We start from the raw sequence: 21,593 nt of genomic DNA on the forward strand, positions 1-21,593 counted from the left end.
AAGATACATGTTTATTATTAGTGAGTTAGGAATGAACTTGATAAATCTATTAATAAAGCGGACTGATGTTTGGAATTAATGCCATGGTGAGGCAGAGGTAGGAAAACCAAAAACGTGATTAATATGGTTTCATGTGATGAACAGACGAAAACAGCTGTTGTTAGCTTATTGGCCGCAGAAATACACGAGTAAATAGGATGTTTCAAATTTGTTGTCTAATTGAAGGATTTTTCTTAACCTTTTTTTTCTATGTGTGAGGTAGATCCACCTACTGAATACTTTCCTCCCTTTCAATCAAATAGTAGTATGGTTCGATCATGGAGGTGCATGGTGTATCATGATTGGAATTTAGCGGAAAACGCTCTATGGGAGTTAACGTAGTATCTTGATAGGTTTAAGGCGAAGACAACATATCAAGAAGACTGGCAACTCTTCCATTTTTTCGTACGAGTGCTATGAGACCGACATAATCGCGTCATCTGCCGCTGAAAGGTAAATGCTTCAAACGATTTGATAGCAAAGATTACAACCACGCAGCCAGTACGAGAAAGCATCCTGGAAAATGATTAGGTTAGATGAGGTCTAATCATTTTTCTTGTCTAATTGATGTTTACAGCATATCTGAGATATGATATAAACATCAATATGGCCAGGCCTACTGCGTTGTATTTCCGCAAAGATGATTCTTGGAAATGAATGGGAACATTTCTTGAATCTACAGGGGTGGAAGGATGCGTGGACATACCGTACCAAACGCTCCGAGTTACTATGTGTAGTTGTGTGTAATGTGTAAATATTTGTACAAAATTGAAGAATCATAAAACAATGCAATGGAAGGATCTTACCGAATTTTCTCCGATGTAGGTAATGATTCTTTTGCGCTTAAAAGTTTCGTTGGATGCATCCGCTCCTTGTTTATCATGGGGTTTGGGATGCAGTTCCTCGTCATTGCTTGTGGTTATGTTTAGTCCGTCGCGTCCGGACCAGATCCTTAGCCATAATCTTGACCGCATCCATCTGATTTTCTTTGGGCAGCTTTTTGATGTCGGCGATGATCTTCTTTTCCTGCTGTTCCATTTTCATCTTCTACCTATCCAATTCCCGCATCGCTTTATTCAGAGCCCGGTGGTTCTTGCGCATCATCTCGTCCGGAAACATTTTCTTACCGAACAGCCCCTCCATTTTGCTGGTTGTTTTCCGGATCAAATAGTGGTCAAACTGGTTGAATAAAGCGGAACTTCGGTGGTCTCACAAGATAATCTTGCACAAAATTGGATTATAATTTGATTTTCGAATCTGACTCTACTTGTAATCGAAATAACGGTCATAAATGCACTTGGGAAAAACCTTCTTTCGGCCATACGAGCAATTTCTTACGTTCAAAATAACGGGTGTTCAATAAAAAATAAGAATTTTTTCAGTCATATAGCTAGAAAAAAAAAAAATTTCAACGAATTCAGTATTTTTTGTTAAAAACATAATGTTTGTTCTTCAAAAATAAACGTCAATGAATATTGGAGAAGGGGCCCTGGTCAGCCGTATGAAGCAACTTAGTCGCGATACTCTCATAAGAGCGCTGGACGGCACTGAAATAATTCTCATTTTTTATTGAACACCCGTTAGTCATATCATGGGGTATGTCAAACCATGTCAAACTAATAATGGGGCTTCTAAAATCAGTTTATTGTGTATCCGATGACACATAACCATTTGACATTTTCGCTCCGCAGTGCTCAAACGGTTCCAAATCGGGTCCTGATTACAAGATTTGAACTCATTTGGTGAGAAACTGACTTTGAAGTTTATATGGAAATTAGTATGGGAAATTCTAGCTTTTTGTTCATTGCCTGCTAGACTTTTTCCATATTCCACTGTTAAAAAGTTCTATGGCTGTTATAATGAAAAAAATTCACAGGGACAACTTTATAGAATATATATATATATATATATATATATATAGTTTTTAAGCCAAACGTAAATTAAAATAGTTATTAATTGTTTAAGAGATTGATAATCTTATGGCATTATCAAGCACTATATTTTGCAGTGTGACATAGTAGCCATGATTTCCATGGCCTATTCTACGCGCCAGAAACACCAATGTTGTCTGCTGAACAGTTGATTGAGTATAATCATAAGACGTCAGTGGCTTAAATCACTAATAACTTTTGATGCTTATGCTCGAAAATAGGTTTCCAACAAAGTTGCAGCTGAAAAAAATTCCTACGCGCACAGTAATCATTTTTTAAAGCAAATTGATATTGTAAATTGTTAAATGGATATAAACAAAACATTTCATTTTCCCTTAGTGATTTCCTTATAAACTTCAAATGGTACCAAGTCAGTTTCTTGCCAAATTAGTTCAAATTTTGGCAGGCTAATCAGGACTCGATTTGGAACCGTTTGAACATTTGCTGAACATAATTTATTGCACAATAAATTCTTCATTTGTGCGTACATTGGATTATCATGGTTCTTAAAATGACTTTCAACTGATCGTTATCGTTGACATGGATCAATGTCGATTTACGTATCGTTGTCATAAATCTGTTCACCGATTTGAACAGTTCCAGGGCGAACAAAAAAAAATTTAGCTCGATCTTCTCTGATTTCCATGAAACTTTGCATAACTTTTTGTTATAGACAATCTTTCACATTTGTGCTAAAATTTTATCTTTTTGAATTTGATTTGTTTAAACGGCGAAAATAACACTTCCAATCGAAATGACGTCTGAGACAAAGTTGTATGGAAAAATAATTTCTAAAGGAAACTTACAAGGTAAATTTGTCAGTCAGTCCGTGCTGGTCAGGATATTGATAAAATTCAAAAGGATAGTGATTGATTTACACAACTGCGATTTTTTTTCTCTAATTTCAAGAAAGTAATAAAAATTTAAGTTCATTGAAGCAAAGCTATAATATCAAACTGTATTTATATTTTCTAGATAGAACAGGTATATTTTCATTGAAAATGGTCCACAACTAGTCGACAAGTCCATAGTTACCTTTAGGCGGGGTAACGTTCTGGTTTAAGACGAAGATGGACTCTCGTGGCGGGACTGAGGTGGACGTTCTCCTAGTGGACAAAGCCCACACGCGTTAACGTAGGCTGGTATCGTTTCGGCTAGTGGAATTCTTTTGGTTGTGTAGTCCTTATAGGCGAGCTATCAAGAAGCACAATAAAAGAGAAGTATGCTGGTTAAAACAAGGCTGATTTTATGCAATCAATGGAAGATTTTACATACTAAATACAAAGTTTTTTTTTTTATTTCTATCGAAGGTAATTTGAAGAGATAAATATTATACAAAGTGACGATAGATAAGTTAGATGAGCTATACACTTAGAAATAACTAATTTTACACGATACAGAGTCCATCTTTGACATAAAAGATGAGACGTAAACAAACATGTCATGTAATATTAAGTGGTCCGAGACTGAAAAGTTCGTTGCTCAACGAAAAGTACCTTTGATTATGCTATATTTCACGTCAAATTTATGTCAAAATTGGTACTTGTATATGTCTCTCTCAGAGCACTTAAATTTACATGAATTGTTCTAAGTGTGTATGTTTAGTCATGATTGTAAGTTAATCATATTTATTTGATCGAATTGTCATAATTCATTGCCTTCGCAAACATCAATTTGAACGACAGCGTTTTTTTTTTTGCTGATTATACGCGTTTGCCTTACTGACCTACTTATTGGCTAAGTGGTGGGTGTTATTGGATATATTGAGTTGATGGAATCATATTCAATTTTCTGCATGGATTTGTTTAAACTAATTTGATGCTATACATACTTTGGGATCATTACACTACGGCTGATACTGTGTCTGGAGTAGAACATGTTTCCATAATATTAAATATCGTCCAAGTTTATAATTCCAGACATCCATAAAAATTACTAATTCACTATGAAAAATGTCCGAGTCTAAGATTTCGTTTGGCGGACATTGACGTGGTAGATTTTGGGGGCTACAGCCAAACTGAACCGTGAACCGAGATTGAACCCGCCACCTCGAGCATGATTTGTTGTACAATTCCATCACGCTTAAAATTCGAAAGATGAAATTTATTGCAAACGTGTTGGTTTCTGCACATAATACTCACTAAGCCACCTGGCGTCTCCATCGTTCTAGAGTGAAGCAAAGGCACTACGCTGCCGTCCATCATTTGCCATCCTCGAGAAAAAACCAAAATCTACTACCTACCTATATAGTTGAGTGGTGGCCAGCGTTTCTTCACATGTGTATGAAAGCATTCGCTTCGCGTTGACACTATCAAACCGTCCATCATTTAGTGATGGTGCCGCAAAATTTGCCAGCTTGACGCGTAAAATTAACTCTTTCATTCAAAACATGAGCCATGCGGTAGCACGGTGGGAAATTCCACTGGAAAGTTCAAATTGTTTTCATGTACTGCTTTTCCGTAATACATGCAGGCAGCTATGACTAATATTGATTTTTGTAACAAGAGGATAGGGGAAATTTTGTCATCACAGTGCCGGCATTTACATGGAACGGGTTACACTCCGTGCCACAAGTTGGCATCGCTTCAAACATTGGCGGTTGTGGCAGTACCCAGATCGAAATCAACCCGCAGAATGTTTGATTCTGCACATTCAACGTGCAAACGGGTGAAAACGGCTGCCGCATTTTCCGCTCCTTTATAGTGGATTATCACTGGCGCGTGTGGAGGAAAATTCTCTCAGAACGAAGTCTAATGCTCACTTCGTCTCTCTTTCGCGATCACTATGTAAAAGCGCTTCACCCTAGCAGGAGCAGCAGCACCCCGCGACAACGTCGTTCGGGGCCGGTGGGGGAGGATGAGTTTGAGTATAGCAACAACATACGCATATGGCTTGCCGCTTTTCCATGCTATACTCTGACACTTTTCGACTTCAGATGCTGTCAATCTAATCTCCCGTGCGCTGTTGGATCTATCTGCACTGCTTTCGTGTGTGACTTTACGTGTATGGTCGAAAACGTCACGCGTAAGGTGAAGGTGCGGATAGTGACTTGTCATAATTTGGGGGATGAGTTTTAGTCAAACTATAATACTTCATATTAAATTAATTAATTAATTCATCAATTAAATTTAATTAATTTCTCTTCTTGCGAAAAGATTCTTCTAAATATTTGAATTTAAATTAATCAAAAATGTCGGCCAAAAATATAATTAAGTGTATTCAGATCAAATACAACAACAACAAAAAATGCGCTAAATTGTAACTTAGTTATGCCACGCAGTTCACAGAAAAAAATATCTGAATTTGAATGGTGATGTAAACATCCCTGCATGCTTACAGCTGTAAACTTATACTACTTTTTCGAACTGTGTTGCTTAATAATGACGTAATAAAAAATTTTTACCTTTATTGAAAACATACAATTTCCGCTAATGGCTCCAAAACTTGCGTTTCCCATTTCTAGCGAAGCAAGTTTGATTTCAAAAATAAAAAAAAGTATTGTTCGTATTCAACCGAAAGGAGTATTTGAGCGCCCCTCCTGCATCGACCCAATGAGCTATATACAGGTGATGAAATGATCGTAAAATGATATTCGTGTAGTTCAAAATATGTCATAGTGTTTGTGCAGTATACCTTCCGTGATGTCAAACTCCATTTTTTTCATGTCAAATTTTAGGAGTGTTTCGTCATCGCCGGTTGTTTACCTATTTTTTTGCTACTAATATCAACAAATACCCTCTTGTGCCACACCTTTATGTATCTAATTGACATCGACAGACATCACACCATCTAACTGATTCATCGATGCCCGGCGGAAAGTACATAGTTGATTTCGCTCTATCCGGCCTACCTTGCCAAAATAGAGGAACCCTCTATCGCCATCGACCATCATCGTCATCAGTGGACCAGCAGAACAAAACAAACGAAGAAAGTGAAAGTGAATTGAATTTATGGGTATTTTGAATTGTAGTTGAACTATTTAGTAATAAATTAGTGTAGTTAAAATTAGTGGAAATATATCTAAATTAGGGCCATTACGTATGAGCTACCATTCAATAAGTGTCAGAAAAGTACCTTAAAATAATACAATTTTTTTTTATAATAATTTATTTGTACAGGCTCAATCGAATAAACTTTACAGAGCCGAGTTATAAAATAATACAATTGAAATCTGAAAGAATTGACAAACAATATTTACGTGTTCCCGTTGTGCTCAGTAGTGTGCTAGAATCAAGATTTAGAAACACTTTTGGCAACCAGCTGAGTTAACAAACATATTAATTTTTCACTCAAAATATACCACAGAAAACCATTCCTGGGAAATTTTCTCTCTGTAGAACAATCAATAAATTAAAAGAAATTTCCAGTGGCGGCTAATATAAATCTTTTTGAGAGCACTTCCTATGGAATATACTTCCAGAAGAAGATCGAGGAATCTTCCAGAGGAAGTCAATATAAACTTCCAGGAGATGTCTGAAGCACCATCCGCAAGAAGTAGTGAGAAATATTCTTATAAAACTGTAATAAGCATCCGGGAATTGATGGAAGAAAGATCGGGGAAAATACCGGGAACAGGTAGAATAATAAATTCCTGGAGCAATTAAAATACACTTCAGAAAAGACTTCCATGAGAAGCCGGAAGAAACTTTGGCCCACATTTTGTATAAAAAGGCATTTTCATATTCGACTCAATCCTTAATTAACCCCCCCCCCCCTCCCCCATCCGTTCTCCTACTTACACAGAGATCACATTTTAATGCAAAAACTGCTGGTCCTAGGGATTTTATCGAAAGCCAATACTCACGGCGTCTACTAGTTGACGATTCTCGATGCTATCAATATGAGTGTTGATAAAGGTCATAAAGTTAGAGATCGCCGAGCGCTTTTCATGAATCCATACTGGAACTCCGAGACTATGGACTGAATAGCTGGATTCATCTTGTCATGCAGAAAACTATCGAGAACTTTTGCCAAACTATTCTAGATCGATATAGGTCGGTAGTTTTCCACACTTTGAATGTTACCGCACTTGAAGATCGATGTAACTGATGCTTCCAATTGTCCGGAAAACGCCATCCAGAAGTGAACGATTGAGGATATACAAAACGGAAGCGACTGACGACGCTGCACAGTTCTTGAAGAAAGACGGTGGAATATTATCCGGACCTGAGCCTTTCGGTGCGTCAATCGAGCAAAGAGCTTTGCAAATAGCGTCATGACTTAAGCTCAGCTGCTGCAGACGAATGCCGTAGCTCGGTAACTAATCGGTGCAGGAGAAAAACGGTGGAGGAGTATGATCAAGTTCGAAAACGCTTCGGAGGAAGCAAGTGATATGAGGCTGTTGTTCATATTGGTTGAATCTGGATAGAATCCATGTTAAAAAAAACAATGAAACGCATGCGGAAGTTGAAAACGTAAGTTCTATTACCATTGATTTATTTCGATAATCTGACCGTAAATAGGTTCATCCAAGATTATTCCTCAAATGATGTGTAATCAATAAAGTGGAATGTAGTATGATCCTATAGGTAGATAATTGTATAACTCGATGATACGATGAGTTGTGGAAAGTTGACGGTGACTCCCTTAGCTCAGTCGGTAAAGCGCACCTACAAAGCAAGATCATGCTGGAGGTGGCTGGGTTCGATTCCCGGTCCGGTCTAGGAATATTTCGGCTTGGAAAATTTCTCGACTTTCCTAGGCATAGAGTATGATGGTGCTTGCCACTAAATTATACTAACGCTAAAACGGTACAGGCATCGAAAACTCTCAATTAATAACTGTGGAATTGCACCTAGGACACTAAGTTGAGAGTACGCAATAAGCTAATATGCGGTAAACAATAAGCTTGAAATGCGAATAAGAAGAAGAAGTTGACTGTAAAACAGTGTTTTCTCAGAAACTGTGACTAAAATAAGAAAGGTAACAAAACCAGGACTACCCTTTTCCTAAATTGATGAATTTAATTTAATTAGGATAAAACGTTATAACACACTTTTCATGTCAATTTAAGAACTCCGAGACCGACAAATATGTAAGTCGGGCAAAATGAAGATAGATGGAAGACATTTTACGCCTTTTATGCTTGTATTTTTTGACATCAGTGATACTCGTAATGTCAATTTTGTAGTGTGCATTTCATGAACTATATCCCAACTAAATTATTCTACTAACCTACACAACAGAACAGTTGCCTACGTATTGCCTTTTCCTTCAAGCTTCCTACAATTCGTTCACACCATCTGGGAAGGTCCACCATTCGCACTTCTACCCTACTCACAGATACCTGCGCTAGCCGTTCATGTTATCTGTTTTCTCCAACTGCTTCCTCCCCCATTTCGTGACGGCATCAGTTTGGCTAAACCGAGGTGCTGGCTAAGCCAATCGGCAAAAGCAGCTTAACTACTGGCCTGGCAGGCAAAACATCCTCAGAAAAGATGAGATGAAGGAGACTCTCATTTTCCAAAGGCAAAATATACACGCTTGCTAAAGCTACTTATAGCAATTTTCTGCCAGTCGCAGTAGCGGGGTGGGAGTTAGCCCCGCTCCATCCACTCGCCATTTTCCAAATGCGGTTTTCATAGGGGAGGGGAGGTTATGCCACCCACCACCCATGTCGTCGTCCGTTGCATCTTATCCATCTTCACATTGTGTGGAGGAGTTTTTAAATATAAATGATGTTGAATGATATTTTCGCTTTAGTTAGTTATTGAACGGCTCTCGGTTAATTAACTCATCACGTCCACGTCGTCGTTTCGCAGTGCAAACGCAGAGAAAACCCGAGAGGCTCCAGTGGCACACCCTCCAAGGATAGAAGTGGAGTGAAATTTCAACAAAAGCGAAAGTCCAGCTCGGATTCAGTATCTACTTGCTCAGTTCATTGGTGTCCGGTTCTCGCGCCAAATTCATTACAAACGATGGTAATTTTTCTTTTTAAGCTTCACCCTTCTACGCTACACATATTCGGAGTTGATCGATCGTCAGTGAAAAGGAATCTTCTTTTCTTGGTGGTGGGTGGTGGGATTTGATAGCTTGAATAATGTGCATCGATTTTTCATAGCGTTAAGGAATACTGCATTCCAACACCGTGTGTCTCAATTGAAATGAAACTGAATGGAAAATTGGCTGTACAGTGAAGAATACCCTGGGAAATGAATGGACTTTTCTCGAAAAACTACCGCAAGAAGAAAGAGTTTATTTTGAATAGTCTACGGTTTGCGGCAGAAGGAGGGCTGTTTTGAAATACCACCGTAGGAGTTTGTTTGCCCCCTCCTAGTGGTACTTAAAATAAGGTGCAATAAAAAAATCCACCCGAGCAGCAGAAAAGGTGGAAAATTTCTATGGAGCTACCGCCGAATGGGTTGGAAAACTGCAATCAATCATCTCGGCCCACAATCTGTTCAGATTAATTATTCAATTCAGAGAATGATGCAGCGCTGTAAGAAGATTCAACAACGAATGGCCAGACGGGACGGGATAACTATACTATAATGAGTCTTGCCTAGTTTCATGCGGTAGATTGCACGGAAAATAAGACTCATCCCATCGCATATCTCATAAATCTTCAATTAAGCTATTCATCCTTGCCCAGGTTCAAAGCTCTCCCTGCCACCGCTGCCAGCGTGGATAAATAAAACTATTTTTACGCTCGACTCACCTTTCGACGAATACCGAAGGCATGTGATTGTTTGATATTCAGGTGCAAAATTATTTCGCAATAGTGATCCGCGTGTGAACAAAGATTTTAATTTAAAAAATGTTGAAGAAAAAATAAGCCTTGTGAATCATTTTCACGATCACGGTCAATTGTTGGCATGCAAAGTGAATTTCTCTCTGTCACCCGATAGATTTGGCTGCCATTCTCGTGGAGGCAGAAATAAATTAAAAATTGTGACAGTGAATTGAACCGGCAAATTGTCCCCTTTCCTTCGTTCACCGATGGTTGCGATAAATGTGAAAATGGAAGCAGTCATCTGTTAATAATAATATTGAAAACAAATATTTAGCCTATGCTGGGATGGGTTGTGATTGGCACAGGAAGATTAATTTCAGAAAACCATGACAGGAGAAAAACGTGATTTGATCGTGAATTGTCGGGTTGATTTCTGATTGATAAATGTGAGCTAAGCGGCTAGATAGTTCCATGAGGAAGCTGAAAAAGATATTTACGTTCATTTATGAGCGAAGGTGAAACTATCAAGCTGGCTTTCATTTGGGACAAACATTTTAGACGTGTTTTTCGAATAATTTGAGTTGAACATTCCAATGCCAACCATGTTTCATCGAAATTAAATTTCGTCTTGGTGCTTGAGATGAATGACATGAAAATACTCTGATTCAGTTGAGTGAATGTTAGGATTTAATTAATGCATACAAGTCAAGTGGGGTATCCTTTGGCTCAGTCGGTAAAGGTGCAGCTATAAAGCAAGATTATGCTGGAAACGGATGGGTTCGATTCTCAGACCGGTCAAGGAATTTTCCGGATTGAACAATTTCTCGATTTCCCTGGGCATAGAGTATGATAGTACTTGCCACCCAATAATACTAATGCAAAAATGGTACAGGCTTAGAAAGCTCTCAATTATTACCAACTGTGGCAGTGCTCAAAAAACACAAAGTGTCAAAAGTGATAGAAATATATTGGAAAATATAAAAATGATAAAAAGATTAGCGTACTATGCGATAATCGAGCCTGCAATGAAGCATAATTTACATTGATCAATTTATAACGTAAGCGGCGCCGGTGGTGTAGAGGTAAGCGTGATTACCTCTCACCCCAGCAGGCCTGGGTTCAATTCCAGTCGGTGCCGCCGGGATGTTCTGAGGCATAACATCTCTGATCACGCCTTCCTTCGGATGGGAAGTAAAGCCGTTGGTCCCCGGTTCATGAGTTGATGGGTCGATAGGTAGGGTCCAGGTGTGGGAGCTGCCTCCCTGGCGTCGGTAGCATTGGTGCTCAGCACGGAAAACAAGATCGACGGAAAAACAAACCAAAGGAAAAAAAAAAATTATAACGTAGCATTAAACAATACCTCGATCGAAAATCGTGATATATAAACGTGATGAAAAAAAAACATGTTTTAACCAATGTTATCCAACTCAGGTTTCAACGAGATTTTCTATAAAATTATCGATAATCGATAATCAAAAGCAGTTCGTAAATGTCGTAAAATGATCATTTTTTCAAATATAGTATTTTGTGTGGGGAAATGGTTTTAATGACCCATGGATCTAAATATTGGGTCTATCGATAAAAATCTCCACTTTTTCGTAGAAAAACGTGTCATCGGGACAATACAAATAAATATTTTTAGTTGCTAGTGAAACATTGTCGAATTGTATGTATGAACCCAATATTAGGGACACTTAGGCCAAAAATAGGGACATTAATCCTAGTACATAAAAAATCGCAATATACGAATTGTGTTGAAAATTATTTGCTCTTCAGAACCCAATCTGAAATGAATTAGACATTTTTCAAAATAATTTCGGATTCCATTTATCCGATGCATTATGTTTACATACCGTTAGAAAAGTTACTTCCTCATCTTTATATGGACCGTACATTTCGGATTAATTTTTGTATCAATATCTTTCGGTGGTCAAAACTAGGGATATACAAGTGGTGTCTGTTTCATCAATTACCATCACTAGCGCTTTAAACCAGTGTAATGAATTGCTTTGATTTGAAAATCCTCGCTATCACGTACGAGCGAAATGAAAAAAATAAGTTTATTATACATCGACGAAAGGGCGATTATTGATATTCATCAACACTTGAGTATCCAACCAAAAATTGTAAAAATTAGAAGCGATGATTATTTGAATATTATTGATCCCAGCGCCAAAAACGTCGATCATCATTTCAGCATGAGGTAATAAATTTCCATCGTTAAGTTGAGTTGGTTGAGTGTGAAAAATAAAACAAAACATTCTACAGTGCTATATTTGTGTGAAATAATAATAATCATTAAGCATTTGACACTCATAATCATCCTCATCAAGATGAAGATGAATATGGATATTGACAACAGCACAGGCTGTAATGAACATCAATCCACGAATGAACAAAATCAAACGTTGTCTCGAAACTCAGCGTTTGTATTGATCGAGAAAATTTTGTCTTGTCGACATTAAAATTCATGCAGGATATTGCTTTAGATTTTAAGGATGCCTTCAGTTTCAGCTAAAGGCGAGTAAAGGGTGTTACGATCAAAATTAGATCAGACAAGAATGCGTGTAAATTGGGTATTTTTTTTTATTAAAAAAAAATATTTTTTACTTTTCAAGCTCAATTAGTATAACATACAGAAAAATATTCAGCTAAAGCTTCCGGTTGACCGAATCCGACTTGCCGGGCCTTCCGTTTAACTCCTGCCATCAGATTCTGTACAGCTACCTCGTCCCTTTGTTCGGCACAGAACGCCAGTTTACCTTAAACTGCCTCTCGCTTCCAACAGTTCAGAGAATCACAATAAGAAATTTTATGATTCGTAAGCGTTCACTCAGAGTCTTCTTCTCGTAACATACAAGTAAAGCAAACCATTATAGCATCCAATGATTCCATAAATCCGAAAAACAATTTGTATATCGAAGTGGGTTGAAGCAATCTTGTATGCAATAGACATGATCGGTTAAATATCGTTTGATGGATATAGCCACTTTTTGATAGATTGTATTACAGTAATTCAAGGATGAATTATCAGGTGAACATATGTGCATTTGCACACAAAGATTCTAACGTCAATTTTTTCGAAACTCTTAGCTCGTCCATGTAAACTGACACCAAACTTCACCTTACCACAGATTCGTCCTTTTGAAAATTCAATTAAACTTTTGATTTTGAAATGTGGGTTTCCAGTGGTTTTATAGCCCTTAATTTGCTTCTTTTTAGTCAAAAGCTTGTGAGTTATTGCATGGCCTTTATTTAGTGATTTCGTTTTCCAGATGTTTCCAAATATACAAGTAATCTAAGTATTGGTAAAGCGAAATTGGTGGAATCAAGATTTTCCCATTCGAATTTCTCGATAGAATGATGTTTTCTTATGCCTTATGACTATTTTTCTATTTGGTATCTTTAAGTTTGGTTATGAAATTACTGCCTGGTTAAGGAAGTTGAAGTTATGTTAAAATGAGTAGGATATTCGGTTAAATCATTACATATCTTAATGATAATATCCACTTTAATAACACATAATTTGACGAGTTCAAACAAAATTTACTTCCGCAAGCCACGATCTCAACTTTCCTCCTAAGTACGCAATAAACAAACCATAAACAAATTTTCGATTTATGAACTACTCATTTATTCTAAGTGCTGCAACACCCGATTGCTAAACGGGAATCTATTTCCGAATTGCATGAAAATAAATATTTATTTATACACCCAGACACCAAAGTGATGCACGGAGATGACCGGCAGTAGTGGGTAATTAAGATTTAAAATTATTCGTTTTTATAATTCATTATAAACACCCGAGCACCCCCCCTCCCTTTCCGTGACCAACCCACACGCAGAGCAGAGTAATTGAAGACATTAATCTCGAAAGCATACCTACTGCCACCTCTCACCGACACAGGCAGCTCAGGGACGCATTTGATCGCAAACCGATCATCCATATTGGCCCATCATTGGCATCATTTATTCACATTTGGACATTACCGGCCGCCCCTGAGATTCCCTGCTCAGCCAGGCTGATACGAATTTTATGGCATCGCTTAAAACCACTGCTCGTTCATCACGCGGCATTTTGGCCAATCGCGTAATAAAGTATTTGCCCCGTTGTTTCGACCGTCCTTACCCATTTCGTTACGACGCGACGGTTAAATTTGCCAATCTCCCTATCACCAGAGGGGAAATTTACTGCTTACCCTTTCCGAGAGTTACAGTCGGTGGCCATTCGATCAATGGCAGCAGCAGCATCACACCCAACCACCATCAGGAGCAGTCTGATTTTTAGGTTTGGGTTCAGTCACGACGGCGCATCTGTCATTCGGTAAATAATTTTTCGACTCTCAATTTCACGCTTTGATCACAAGGCGAGGTGTCCGCGCTCCTAGACCCCAGCAGACATTGGTCGATAAATAAATAACCATCGGTTGACGATTACAGTGCTGGGTGAAAGTTCTTAATAAGGGAGATTTTTTTTCTTTTTTCGGAAATAGACTCTTTGGATGATATTAATCATCAACGAAAAGCTCAAGATATGAAAATTGTATGAGTTGTCATACTGAATTTGTAATTTAAGATTATATGGTATGACAATTCAAACCGTATACTACTGAGAATTCCAATATTTTTCCTCGTTTGCAAGACCTTTAAACCTACATCAATCTCTACCAGGTTTTGAATAGACTCCGGTTGTGAAAAAAAAAACGGAAGGGTGGCCTATAAGATTGAAAATACTTTTTACAAAATGAAGCACCCTAATGATCACGATTACATACAAGCAACTGGTCATAGCTCGGACAGCTTGAAAGTGATTGCAGTCTGTTTTGAGCTCTAATTGAACAAAGCTTAAACTTTGGTTTAATATCGCACTTAAGTGCCGCGCATAATGCATCCGGATCTGTTTCGTTGTGGAAAATTAGCTAGACAATTTTTATTTCCTCTGTTCTGTCGTGGAGTGCAGCTAAACTTCGATGAACTCCATCGTGAACACATACATTCAAAATTGTGGCGATTCCGATTACAATCGACAGATAATCACAATTTCCATTACTAGGTAAAGTAGTTTCCCGTTTATCGTATTAAATTGTCACCCAATATTCCGTAAAATTCGCGAAAAAAAGCAGTTGCTAAAAAAACCACACGTCAGTTTTCTAGCGCGACCTTCTTCGATCGTCAATGTGTGGTCATAAAATTGGTGGACGGTCGCGTTCATATTTAAACTAGACTCCCTCTAATTAAACCAATCCAACTTAAAGAAATGGGCTAAAAAGGAAATCAAATGCTTTGGTCACTCATTTCAACTAACAGTCATCGTCTAGGCATACCATCTCAATTGTGAATGACATTGCTGTCAGTGTCGAACATGTGTAGATTTTTTTATTAACTAAATTTGCAACGGAATTAAATTACTTGAAAAACACAATTACATGGAGCCGTTAAAGTGAACAAAAATCGACGTCCTGAACTGCTTGGATAACAATAATGTCACACAGAATGCACGAAATTACACTTTTTGTTACCATGTGAATCTTTGTCATTGACGAAAACATTGACGAAGGTTTTTTTTTGAGGATCAAGTCTGTCAGTGACTATGTGAAAAACAATTTTGTCAATATCGCGTGAAAGTCTGTCAATGACATGACAAATCTCAGCACTAACCACCTCTATATCAGAAGCGTTGCCTTTTAGCGAAGACAACATATTATTAGTAGGATGTCTTCGCTTTTACTTTTGATTCATAATGGTAATGAGTAAAAACAAGATTATTTGTATTGAAACACATTTGTTAACAGGCTTAACCCGTAGATTTTTCGAAAATAAAACCTCGCACACTAAAAGTCATGACACCAAGAGGTAGAGGAATGTTTCCTCTAGCAGATAGCATTGTTCATTTGGAGGGGTGAGCTTTAATTTGCGAAAAATAAACAGCTAAAGCCATTGTTTACAAAAGAAATTACACCCCTTTGAAATGTTCGCACTGATATGTATTTTTTTTTTAATTTGGTTGACATAGCATACAAACGATGATGATAACTAAAGAAGTTCCGTGTCCATGCTGTGTAGATATTCTACAATTTGCAAGCTTACACATATGACCTATGATATCCGTCCTTTTGCGAATGGAACATTGAAGGATGTGTATCATATACAGTGGGGGAAATTCGTTTAAACGCAATGTCATTTTTGCGTTTATTTTCAACACAAAAGATCGAGACAAAAAATCAAATATAGTTTGTCATAGCCCATCAGAAGTCTCGTATTTGAGAACACAATTTGAACGGAAGTTCATTGTGGTCTCTGAAAAAATCCAATAAAGGTGATTTTAGAGGGGAAATTCGTTTAAACGCACACTAACGTAAAGCCGCATTGAGCGTACCTATGCTCATGTTATCTTGCGCATCTGTCATATTTACACTGTATAGCCCTCGTTCGCCATTAACACGAGTTTAAATTTGCGTTGCGCGGTAGTTGTTGCTTGTTTTCGGCAAAATGGGTAAAGGAAAGTATTTAAGCCAGTCGGAGCAAATACTGGTTCGAGAACTCAAAAGTCGCGGTGAGAGCAATCGCAAAATTGCACGTGTGATCCACAGATCGGAAGCAGCAATCAGGAACCTGCTGAAAAAAGGCAAGACGTATGGCGTAAAAAAGAAAACAAAGGGAAATTCGAAGATCACCAACCGTGTCCGAAACCAAATCATACAAATGGGAGACTCTGGAAACTTCTCTGCTGCGCAAATCAAGCAAGAAATGGGGCTTTCCATTTCTAAGAGGCGTGTACGGCAGATTCTACATGGAAGTGGCCACTTAAAGTACACCAAAAAAGCAAAAAAACCCAATCTTCAACCGGCCCACATTAGCGCCAGATTGAATTTCGCTAAAAAATACATGTCTTGGACTACGGAATGGGACAATGTTATTTTTTCTGACGAGAAGAAATTCAATTTGGACGGCCCAGACTGCACCGCATATTATTGGCACGATTTGAGGAAATCTCCGCAGGTTAAGTTGAGCAGGAACTTTGGAGGTGGTACTCTAATGTGTTGGGCCGCTTTTTCGATCCATGGAAAGACCCCTATTGCCACCATTTCAACCAGGATGAATTCGGGAAAGTACTTGGAGCTTCTGGAAGATGTTTTGATCCCGTTTACTGAAGACGTTATGCCGGAAAATATCGTATTTCAACAGGATAATGCAGCAATTCATGTCAGCAAGCAATCTTTGAAATGGTTTTCTGAACGAGACATCAGTCTTTTGGATTGGCCAGCTCGTAGTCCGGATCTAAATCCTATCGAGAACTTGTGGGGCATCCTGGCACGACAGGTTTACAAAGGCGGAAGGCAGTTTAAAACAGTTCGTGAACTTGAGTCAGCCGTAAGAGAAGCCTGGAGCTTGATACCTGATACAACTCTGCAGAAGCTGGTGAAATCAATGCCGAACAAAATTTTCGAAACTATTCAGAAAAACGGAAAGCAAACGAAGTATTAACTATTGTTTATTGTTGATTTTTGAACTGTGAACTCGATTTGATTAATAAAACTAAAAGTGCGTTTAAACGAATTTCCCCCCCAAAATCACCTTTTTTGGGATTTTTTCAAAAGTCATTATGAACTTCCAATCAAATTGTGTTCTCAAATACGAGACTTCTGATGGGCTATGACAAACTATATTTGATTTTTTGTCTCGATCTTTTGTGTTGAAAATAAACGCAAAAATGACATTGCGTTTAAACGAATTTCCCCCACTGTATTATATCTGCATGCTAAAAGTAGATTCTTCCATACTTAAAATATCTTTGAAATGATCATAATAAATTAGAAATTAGAATAAAATCCACTACATTTCCCAAATTATCCCGACCAAACACATTCGCTCCACCCTGTTAACAAACGATACTTGCTTGGAGTATCGCTCTGTTTCCAATTTTCTCTCATCACCATCGCCACTTGATGCTGCCTATTTGGGACCGCCAAGTGTTTTGCGAACGTGCGGTAAACTTCTTCCTCCATATCCTCGCGGAACGAGGTTCCTCTCCAACTGAGCGCATGAAATTGGCAGCTTCCACGTTTTGTGCTAAAAGAAAGCAGCAATTGCCCTATAATTTGATTTCTCGTTCAGTTTGATTTGATATTGGTATTTGGTCGGATCGCGCCTGGCTTTCTTTGGCTTGGTATTGGTGCTACCCCGTTGTTGATTGTGATCGACTGGGCCGGCCAGCTCTTCGTCTGCGAGCAAATCTGATGGTTGCGGCCAAACGGAAACCAATCCTGGTGGTCAGTCTAAGATCTAGGTCGGTCCTCGGAAGACACACTTCTCGGTCGGTCCTTCGGCTCTCTGTATCGGACGCACGCGGTCGCATTCTGGGCCTTCTGGTAAAAGGCGGCACTGCAGCTCGCACTTCTTTCCGTGATTGTTCCGTGAGAAAATCCAAGCTCCAAGCTGGCTTCCAAAAATCTCCGCCGCGCAAGCAGCATTGTGGTCTACGACGTGAGTGTTTCGCAAATTGTTTCCGTTCCCGATGAGTTGTATTCAAACGGAAGGAGCAAGATTCCACTAATTAATGGTTGACAACAAGTGAACTACAGCGTTTGGCATGGTCTGGATATTTTGAGTGAAAGTGACGATGGATAAGAGTTTACTAGAGTGATAAATCTGTGAAAATAAGTGTCTTTAGATGTCTGTATTCCTTGAGTCAAACCCTTATTTAAAAGTTATATTCAACAGTGAAACATTTTCAGCATGATTTTGCTAGGTAGCCGCACCTTAATCGACGAAGCCAATTACATGTTTATTAAAATGTAAAGAGAGTGTGGAGGAACTAATATTTTGATTTATCTTTGTTACCCCTTAATAGATGATTCATTTTCGAAATGTTTAGTTAAATTGCTTAGGGATACCCTCTGGCATATTATTTTGAATGTCATAAATTTCAATGAATTCCAATAAGTCGAACTGATACGGCTGTATGAGCAATTTATTGAAATAAATAATCATAGTCCTAATGACAAAAATTAGAATTACATTTTAAAGATGTATGGATTTTAGTGAAAAACATACACATTTGATTTACATTTCATGTAAAATTGTGGGTCTTGAGACTGAAAAATCGTTTGATTGAATTGAATCCTTGTGATAGATATGGAACTTGGCACTATCATCTACGCCTCAAAACATCAAACTGTTTATCATTAAAGTCATTCTACGTGACAATTCATTTATTTTTCGGATAACGTTACCAACGTTATCGAATTGGATGATCATTTCTCCTATCCTGCTTTTCAAGAATGTATTAATAAAGCTCTCCATTTTTGGGATTTTATTTTTCCATAATGTCAGTTAAATTCATCACACGGAACTATGAGCCTGTGCAAAAGATATACATAAATTGTTTGAAGGGAGCCGTTGATCAACATGTCAACAAATTTAAAAAGTCCACGCCGGTGGTGTAGTGGTAAGCGTGACTGCTTTCTCATCCCAATGGGTCTGGGTTCAATCCCAGCCAATCTCAGGTGTTTTGAATGGGTGCAATATCTTACGCAGGTGTGGAAACTGCCTCCCTGCAAATTCGATTGCCTTCAATGAATGACAATCGATGTCCGTCGGTGATTGGCACTAGATTGCGGAACAGAGACCGACGTTAAATCAAAGAATGAAAAAAGAATTATGATGTTGCGCTATCTATACATCTAATCATTCAAAAAGGTCTTCTTAGTGACAAAACCAAGCAATTATACTGATATTTGACAATACAGCAGAACCCTAGTCCCAACCTTCTCTTGGTTCCAATTGAAGTTCCCCGAAAATGTTAGAAAATAATCTAACAAACTTCGACAAGAATAGCTTACGGACAGCGTTCAGTGAACACCACTTGAATGTGACCTTGGTTACTGGCCGTTGCTTATCATAAGCTATTAAGCTAATTTTCTACATCCCCCATACAATATGGAAGATTCAAGTTAGGTAGTTTGTGACTAGTATTTTTCATTATTAACTGATAGTTTACTTTGATTAAGATTTTTCCAGGATTCATTACTCGAGGTAGGTGGCACTGGTGGTTGAGTGGTAAGCGTGACTGCTTTCTCATCCAAGTGGGTCTGGTTTCAATCCCAGGCGAGGTCATTGGGATTTTCTGAGGCGAAAAATCTCTGATCACGTCTTCCTTCGGAAGGGAAGTAAAGCCGTTGGTCCCGGCACATGTGTTGATGGGTTCGATAACTAGGATCCAGGTGGAGTCGCCTCCCTGGCGTTGGTGATTGGCGCTGTGTGTAGAACAAAGACCGACGGAAAATAAACAAGAGTAAAAAAAAAATCCTTACTCGAGGTCGAACAGCCCTCGACTCTCCAGCAAATAATGCAGTGCTAAAATATGTTATGATTCCAAACGGTGCTTCAAGCTTGGCAAAGTCTTACCAAATTTACTCTTCTTTAATTTGCTACACGTTCTCTATTTCAGACCAGCAAACTATCTTCGGTAAGTGTAAAATAATAATTTTCCGAAATTCGGCCAAGAGACCATTCGCCTGATAACCATCCGGTCCAATAATCCGGCATCCGTTTTTCCATGGTGGTTATAGGTGAACCGAAGAGCTATAATATCACATCAAAAATATATTTTCGATTTATCAAAAAAAAAAAAAGTGAAATATCTCAGTCCAACTGTGCTACCCAAATAATTTTCTCTAAAGATGACAGGATCGATTTGAGTGCAACATACTCCATTTTGATTGTATCTGACATCCATAGAACGCATTAACTTTCTGGTTTCATTTTATTCGTATGTATTCAGGAGGTGTAAGATACTAATCTTATGTAAATATCAAAAAATGCGCAAAATTGGCAGTTATTTATATGATACTGCCGGTGATCTACAGCTATAAAATGCAATGATTTGATATGGTCAGAAGCCAAATAAATTAACTTTAACTAATATGCAAATGAATAAGATACCCCATTTTGCCTTCCCAATAAACAATTTTAGATGCTGACTAACTTATACAGGCATGTATAAGCTTATCTGTTGCTCAAATAGTTAGTTGGAAGATTCTTCACAAATGTTAGTTAGTTATGGGAATTGATATTAATTTGGAATACTGCCGCTATGTTTCAAATGTTAACCACATCTATTCTTTTGTGGAAAAGTCCAAGAAATCTATTGGGATATGTATCGGATAGTTTAGGCAGGGAGGTAGCGAGGGAGTGGCGAAAATGGCCTCGCTAAGGGCGACTTGGCAAAGAGGTTTTCCGAGGAAATTTTGCACGACATTAATTTCGTTGACGTGTAATCAATGCACATAGTTCCAAGAATATTCCGTATTAAACTTCTGGAGAATTCTGCAAAGTATTCTTAAGGACGTCCGTTGAGAATTTGAAAGTAATTTTGCAAGGGGATTTAAGGGAAGAACGAATCTTCCAGGTGTTTAGACTTGATATTTTCATTTTAATGATTCTGGGAATGAAACTTGTGAGTGTTTAAACTTGATATTGTTTTCCGAATTGCTGGACATAGAAAATATAATAAGTAACAGAGTAGAAGAAATACGCGTGATTCTGAGACTAACAAAAACATTCACAATTTCCAACTTGAAAAATATTAGAGGTTGTAACGTTTAGAAAATCTAATATTTGAGGCTTTGAAATTTTAAAGAATTGCATACTTTTGAAAACTGTGTTAAGTATCAGAATCCTTACGATATAGGTCAATTCACATTATGAGACGTTAAATTAAAAATTGTAATTGCTATGCCCCGTAACGTGGGTAGATCACATTTTCGTGGTACGTTACGGGATGTAAGATCTACCACCGATTCCTAGTCCTGACTACTTCAAGCTAGGGGAACAGGATTTTTCAGTATTCAAAGGAACACATCTTAGTCCTTGTTACTTTTTATGCCTTGTTGATAGTGACAAGACTCGGCTTTGTTCACCGAGGATGATCTTGAAACAAGGAAAAAATG

The 21,593-nt window shown here is 38.1% G+C and overlaps 1 protein-coding gene across 3 annotated transcripts in view; it reads left to right on the plus strand.

The window, feature by feature from the left end:
- The window catches only part of TpnC25D (Troponin C at 25D), a 115,171-nt gene that overhangs the window by 67,726 nt on the left and 25,852 nt on the right, over positions 1-21,593 (plus strand). Inside the window, exon 1 of one of the 3 annotated variants that reach the window (XM_065224502.1) lies at positions 8,657-8,890. The exons of 1 other annotated variant lie outside the window; for it this stretch is intronic. In XM_065224502.1, coding sequence (XP_065080574.1) covers positions 8,888-8,890 — 3 coding nt within the window. In that variant the 5' untranslated portion in view covers positions 8,657-8,887. Of the gene's footprint in view, positions 1-8,656; positions 8,891-17,999; positions 18,127-21,593 lie in introns of those variants that run through there. One more of the 3 variants, XM_065224504.1, reaches the window with a different exon arrangement.

This window comes from Ochlerotatus camptorhynchus, unplaced genomic scaffold (genome assembly GCF_037179485.1).
Source record: "Ochlerotatus camptorhynchus isolate MF236.1 unplaced genomic scaffold, CSIRO-AGI_Acam_v1.1 ptg000211l, whole genome shotgun sequence".
NCBI classification, from domain to species: Eukaryota; Metazoa; Arthropoda; class Insecta; order Diptera; family Culicidae; genus Ochlerotatus; species Ochlerotatus camptorhynchus.